A 7,476-nucleotide genomic window follows, 5' to 3' on the forward strand; every position below is an offset into this window, starting at 1 on the left:
GATAAGGCCTCGCCTTGTTTATAAAGTAATAAAAGTGCCTCTTTGATTGGGTAGTGGAAGGCAATAAATGAGCAGGATGTTAAGTTGCGATTCAGTAAAACTGAAAAGTACTGTATATCAAAGTGAGCAATAATTCCTTTCACACTTATGATAAAGATAAAAGAGATCAAAGGGTTTGGGGGGGGGGGGGGGGGGCATGATCACTGAGAGTGGGGTGCCTCACCTCACTTATAGTTATTTTACCCATGTAATAAAGAACACCATTAGAGCCTTTTGGATGACTGTGGCGGCCTGCTGGCCTGTCCTGCTTCTGTGTCTGTCTTGTTCCATAGCGGTAGAGAAAACAGTGTGCTCCCAGTCGAGATCTTCCATCCATAGGCTCTGACATGGACTGGTTTTCATTGTTTTTTTGTATCTACTGACAGTTCCCCTTTGTGTTGCACCTGGATGGTGAGTCCGGCTTTTTGGAAATTACCGTGCTGTATTGTCAAGCTTTATTGTCAAGCAGAAGTGGTTAATGCTAGAAACTTTTTTTGACTAAGACCAAGGAGAGAGAGCAGGTTCTGTTTATTACAAAGCTCTAAATGGCATAGCACCTTCATACATCTCTGAGCTTGTGTATCCTATCAATCATAAAGGAACCTTAGATCTTCCAATGCTATGCTATTGTGTCCAAAGTGGTCCACAAGACAGCGGAGAAGCTGCTTTTATCCATTATGCACTGAAGCTAACATCCTCTGTATATCAAACAGGCTAATTCTGTAAACAGCTTTATACAAAAAAACAACATTGAACAATTCAACGGTTAAAGCAGGGGAAGGAAATGGTTCCTTTAGACTGTTTTCTGATTTGACAAGCAGTCATGGCCAGTTCAAATAAATCTATATCTGAATATTGAATCACTTCTCACACCTTAAGCTCAACCATTTTGCAAACATATATTTTATTCAACTCCATCTGAAAACAGTACAAATATCTCCAGCATGTCAGGATAAACCCTCATGGTAGTAATAATAAAAATCTCCATATGTTATGATAAGTGAAAATGGAGCATGCACAGAACAGCTCAATAGGATGACAAGCAAGTTCACTTTTAAAAAAAAAAACGACAACAAAAAACCAACAACAGTTGAACAGAAGCGTATAGAGATGAAAACAGCCTGAAGAGATGACTCACTGATCTACAGTATGGTGGCAAACTGAAGGAAAATATCAACACTTTACTGGTGTTTTATCCCATTTTAAATATCAGAAAGTGACCAGTAGCTTTGAAAGATATTTAGAAAAATATTTTAAACTATTATGGAAAACCTATGCTAGACCATGTGATGATCAGTTCTTCAGAAATATTGTTCCATTATGCTGGCAGTCAACACAGAGCAGATTGACCAGAAAGGCTTCATCATCTCCGGCATCCTGCCCTTTTCTGACATTTGACACAAGGTTTTTAATGCATAAATCTCTGTTGTCAGAAGCTTTAGGGATCTGCACTGCCTTTTTGTACATATCCATTGACTCAGAGATACGATTGGACTTGTAAAGACAGTGACCATACCGTGTGTACAGGATTTGCTTCTCCTCATCATTGAGGTGTTCTTCTTTACCTATAAGGCTTTGGTAGATGTGATTTGCAGCATCCATGTTACCAACATTTTTGTACAATTCTGCAAGATTCATATTCGTTTTGACAGAATGTGGAGTGTTTACATCCTCATAGAGGGCAATGGCCTTTTTGCCCAAAGCTATTTTAGCCTCCCAAAATGCATTGAACTTCCACCTCAAGCTGGTAGCGAGATTCTTTTTTGCTCGGGTTGAATTTGGAAATTTTTTCAACATTCTCTCTGCAACATCTACAGCTTTGTCATATTCTTTGAAGTGGAACATAAGTAGATACAGGACATTATTGAGACCATCAAGACACTTAGAGGCAGTGAGTTTTTCTGCCAGATTTTTCGCCTCTTCCCACTTACTCTCTTTTCCACTTCTGTCCTTGTGAAGTAAATTAATCATATACAAGGCTGCCACACATATGTCTTTTTTATTCCTCTGTTTAGCAACACTGAGCTTTTCTATGATTTGCCCTTGCAATTCTGGGGTGACTTCTGATCTTTCGTAACCCTTTTCCATGGCAAGAGCAAGGCCTTTGTGAAAGAGTCTTTTCTGGGGATTACCAATCAAGGCCATTTCAAAGCACTCTATTGCTGCTTTTTTGTGGCTCCTCTCAAACTTCAACAGACTCCACCCTTTTTGCGCACTTAACTCTGGGTGAATCTGGCAACCAGGTGGGGCAGGTAAAGCCTCCTGAAGTCGAGTCACTTCTTCCAGATAAGCTTGTCTCTCTGCTGGCTCACCCTTCAAGTAGTGCACCCAGGCGAGGTTTGCCTGGTTGACCAGCAGGAGGCAGTCTTTCTCTTCATCCCTCTTCTGCTCTTTGATCATCTCCTCTGCCTCTCTTAGGCAGATCAATGCCTTATCAGTGGAACCCAGAGAATGAAGGACGTACCCAAGGAGGTTCTTCAACTGGCACATCCAGGTACATCCTATCTTAAGGCGATCCTGGAGATCTTGGTGGAGGTTCTCAAGTGTAGCTTGGCTACAGTCCAACTGCCAGTTGAAATGGCACTCCATGTTTTTCATCAGGTCACTGAGGGAGAGAAAGACACTCCTTTCTGAGTTCCTGTCTTTACAAAATAACTTAGTGTAGTCTCAGCAGGCCAACTAGACTATTCTTCAACATAGGCTATTTATTGTGTCAGGCACTGTCTACCTCATAATAAAATCAATACAATACTGAGGTATCATGGAGTTGGCTCAGGAATATTGTGCAGATTCGTGTCAAAAGTAATTGATCTCAGTTTTAAAGGGCAAATATGTTAATGAACTGTGGCATAGTGTAAAAGCTCATGAATTATAGCAGTATAGAGTACCATACCTCTGGTTTGTTTTCGCCAAAATATTTTCTGAATGATCTTGCAGGTCACTGCGGGAGGGGAAGAGGTTCCTTTGTTAATGATTAGATGGTTAATGTGTTGAATAAATATGGCAAATTATCTACCTAAATGGCATACAAAACTTAGCAAATGAACAATGTTAAACAACACTATAGTTGTAACCAATAAGGGTGATTTATTTTGAAAGCATGTCTTACATTTTCAAGGTCTTATCTATCTAATATATTGACTGGGTTGCTACATCACAGTTGTTTTAGCCTTACATGATCATATATGCTATACAAATATATTTGAAGATTGTGACAAAACCATGTGCATTTAAAACAAATGAAAATGCTCTCTTTTGCATTAAGAGTTAAAGTTAAGTCCTGTGACAAAGCATTTATCAACAGAAATCATAAAACTTACGCCATGTTGAGAAAGGTATGAGAGTTTTTGGTCAGCTTGACCTCTTTGCAAAGCTGAGACACAGCAGTTTCAGTTGAGACCATCAGAATAACTGTGTGATGTCCTGACACTACAGGGACTACAGAGGCTAGAATATAGTTTTTTTTCTTCCTGCTGGATTGCAAGCATCTCTGAACTGACCACCATTCAGCCATCTAAGTTCATATCAAGCAACCTAGAAACACAACTGAGCCCTAGCACCAGGTCTTGTGAAGCTGTGTGCAAACGTAGATCAATATAGCATGACATGTGGGTACTTTAGACCATTATTTACCAAGGTATGCTCATGTGTTTTTAAAATGCCCCATGCCCTTTGCATTATTTTTGCATTATTTTTGCATTATTTTCCAGCTCCAGTCTCGACAGCACGTCCACTTCCTCCATACGCATCTCAGTTTTCTCGCTCTCTCTCTCTCTCCATCCCTGCACAGGGCTACAGGGGCCTCATCATTTGACCACATTAGGTTATAGGCTACCCTCAAACATCTACATTTTCATATTAGACTGTTTTGTCAAAGCCTATACGCTTCCCGCAACAGTGATCAATCCATGAAATGCAGTAAAGTGACTGAGAAACACTGTAATCAATACATTTTCAGGTGACAGTTCTGTTCATTTATCCTTCACATGATAATAATGTGCTATTAACATATATTTGAAGATTATAGCCTACCAAAACCAGGTGCTTATAAAATTAGAAACATGCATTCTTAATGTTGCATTAAGGTAATTGATCTTAAGTTCTCAAATTCAAGGCAATATTCTACAAATATCATACTTACGACATGTTGACAATAGTAGGCGAGTTTCTATCTGTGGTGGCTCTAGTTGATGTCTCTTCTTAGCTCTAGGCATACAATACAGGCTCTTTATAAAGTAGGGTGTTTTTGTCATTGTAAGGGCCACACCCATAGCCTGACTACGTCATCCTCACAATTCTGGTCAGAATATGAGTTTGAAACTAATCCATTCAGCTGTGATCATGGGGTGTGTTTCAACTGATACAGGGCATACAAACATGCAATGAACAGCTGGGGAAGGGTGTCATTAACCCAACGAGCAAACAGACAACATGCTGTTTTACCTTGGTGAAAGTGAAACCTAAGTTTTCCCACATATCCTGAACTATCTGTAGGGCTTTCCTCTTAGTGTGGGTTGTATACAGTTCCACCAACTGCCTCTGGGGGTTCAGTATCATTTTACTGGCCATATTTATAATTTTTGTGAGCTAACTCTTGCTCCTAACCCCCAAATTCCCATACCAGCATGTGATGTTGTATGAGATTACACTTTCTAGCAGACTGGTGTAGACCATCCCCAGGACTTCTTTACTGACGTCAAAGCTGTTAAGTTTCCTTAAGAGAAACAATCTTTGGGTTGCCTTCTTAAAAATATGATCTGTGTGTTCAATAAAATGTCGGTTATGGTCTGGAATAGTACCTAGATATTGAAAGCTGCAGACAACCTCAACATGTTGGCCCCCAATTAAAACTGGTTGACATGTAGTTTGTCCATCCCTTGTGTTGACAACAAGTTCTTTGGTCTTTGTGGGGTTTAGGACAAGGGCACTTTCCTCACACCAAGCCACAAGGCGGTGGATGTAATAAAGGTAGGTAGGTCCTCTCCAAATTCACATTCCCCCTGACCATTTAGCCCAACCATTGCCATATCATCGGCATATTTAAATAGGCTAAAATTACCACCACAGATCTGCATTTCATTGATGTACATGGAGAATAACACAGGAGATAGAACAGCCTTGAGGCACACCAGTGTTTAAAACAACCTTATCAGACATGGTACCCTGTACAGAGACTCTTTGAGGACGGTCAGTTAAAAAGTCCTTAATCCATAATACAAGGTGCCCATTTGTCTCCAGTTTTGATAATCGTTTTAAAAGGATGTCAGTCTTGATCGTATTAAAAGCTGAACTAAAATCAATAAAAGAAATTCTATAGGCCTCTGGGAGTTGGATGTGCTTGCTAACCATGTGAATGAGAGTTAGAGTGGCATCCTCAGTACCTCTTTGTGCCTCATATGCAAACTGTAGATTGTCTAGCAGATGGGAGTTTGCTAGCCGACCCAGTACTACCCTTTTCATACATTTGCATAGAATGCTGGTGAGAGCAATTGGTCTGAAGTCGTTGACCTATACATGTATAAATATACACGCTAAAGCTGTCGGGGAAGCTCTGCAGAGAAAATGCAAGCATAAAACGAGCGAAAATGAAAAACGAAACCGAAACCAGAGATGAAATCGCCAATCCTGCATAGTTCCTCTTTAAGACGATCTGGGCCCGGTGCTTTAAAAGGTTAACCCTGGGAAGACAGCCTGCTATCTCCTGCTCAGAGTTCCACCAACTGCCTCTAGGGTTTCAGTATAATTTTACTGGCCATATTTATAATTTTTGAAGTCATGTGTTCATAGCCATAGCATTTCTGTTGCAATCAAAATCAACCAAAGCATGAACGTCACTGTTGTTCATCTGTCCATTATTGCGTAAAGCCCGCCCTGACAATTGCATTGGTGAGGTCAGCTCTAGGTCGGACATAGTTCTGCCCCAGTGCCCATGGAGGTATTATAAGAACTGGAGAAAGTGAACAAGTCCCGCCCCCATTCATTTCAATGGGAATGCTAGGCTAGTGAAAATTGCCAAAATTGAAAGATTTTTTCAGGCTTCAACATGGCGTTTCAAGGGGCTTGTTTCCGGTGCCGTTTTACTTAGCCAATTAAGTGCCAGGTTACTGATTGACGTAAGGTACAGAAGGAGAGCTCGTGCCCACACTAAGCTTGTGCATGAGCTGAGAGTGGAACAGCCACCAATCAGCTTGCGGAAAACGGCACCGGACATGATGTATTTCTGGAAAATGGCGACGAGGAAGTGCCTTGCTAATCGGCGAAGCTAATCAGTCAAATCCTGACCCCCTGCCAGTGCCAGACTGAACTTCCCGCTGGAAAATTATGTAGGCGGGGCTAAAGTTCGACTGCACCCAGTCCCAGGCTACCACTAGCCTGGCTAGCACCTACCACTTCTCAAATGAGACATGGTCTGGCAACCAGACATTCATTTTCTCATATTTGAAAAAATGCCTACTGTAGTTCTGTTCATTGGGCGCCACAGATGTCTATCAAATGCGTCTGTGCATAGCTCATCATGGTCTTGCTTTCTTCCCTGTTCTGTGATTGGTCCCCTATCTCAAGTTAAAAATGAAATCATCGTGCAAAGCTGTATGGGAACACCCAGGCTATCACACCCATAAAGGGAAATCAGAATTTATGCAGGACAATTTTGGCCCCTGTCTCTTTTTGAGTCATACAAGGCAGTAACAGGAATGTGACACCATGCAAATAAAAAATGTGCGTAATGAACATAGACATGCAAATAGAACATTTGCCCTGATGACAGGATAGGAACATGTTTGTTCGTGTGGCTCTTGTACCTGGTAAAGGCACAATGAAATCGAACAATCAAAACATTATGACAAGCAGCCTGAAGTCACTAAATCTAAAATATGTTTTTCTTGCATTGAAACTATCCACTTCATGACACTATAAGATAGACCCTTGAGATAATCTAGGGTTGTGATTATTGTGTGTTCAATAAATTCAGTGAAAATAAAATCACCCGGAGGACACACACTGAGGAAAGGGTTTGAGGACTTTAATTTGTTCAATAATAGGTTTGGGCAGTAAGTTACATGTATGGATTATGCGCACTGAGAGCCCATGGGCCCATCCCCATCCTATCCCTACACATTACCCTTACTTTGAGCTTTCAACCAATCTGGCATGTCATGCACACTTATACTTGTCAAAAGCAGGGACCAGCTATGCTTGTAGTTCAACCACTGTTAGCCTGGCCATACTGCAGAGGGCTGAGCAGTGTGGCAGGCAGTCTGGAGGCCTGGATGAGGAAGATTCTGACGGGCTGTGTATGCTGTAAAGAGTGCAGTGTTAAGCCAAGAAGGAGTGATCTTGGAATGAAGACTGGCAATCACCTGAGAAACTTTTTGAACTGATCTTTTAAGCACTGTTGACCTTTTTGCGCTTCAAACTGTGTTACGCATTAAAGGGGAG

The 7,476-nt window shown here is 41.2% G+C and overlaps 1 protein-coding gene across 1 annotated transcript; it reads right to left on the bottom strand.

Moving 5' to 3' along the window:
* Nucleotides 1-924: 924 nt before the first annotated feature.
* On the bottom strand, nt 925-4,249 carry LOC134063998 (interferon-induced protein with tetratricopeptide repeats 2-like). The gene is made up of 3 exons (XM_062519771.1): nt 4,181-4,249; nt 2,933-2,980; nt 925-2,644 (listed from the first exon to the last, which is right to left on the bottom strand). The coding sequence occupies exons 1-3, from the start codon at nt 4,183-4,185 to the stop codon at nt 1,333-1,335; spliced, it is 1,365 nt and encodes a 454-aa protein (XP_062375755.1). The 5' UTR covers nt 4,186-4,249; the 3' UTR covers nt 925-1,332.
* Nucleotides 4,250-7,476: the final 3,227 nt, after the last annotated feature.

The sequence above is a fragment of the Sardina pilchardus genome, chromosome 18 (assembly GCF_963854185.1).
Source record: "Sardina pilchardus chromosome 18, fSarPil1.1, whole genome shotgun sequence".
NCBI lineage: Eukaryota > Metazoa > Chordata > Actinopteri > Clupeiformes > Clupeidae > Sardina > Sardina pilchardus.

Excerpts from the sequence above, each read along its gene's own strand:
- LOC134063998 (XM_062519771.1), bottom strand. Across the intron at positions 2,645-2,932 it reads TTGGCGAAAACAAACCAGAG|TGACCTGATGAAAAACATGG; the intron begins GTATGGTACTCT and ends TCTCTCCCTCAG.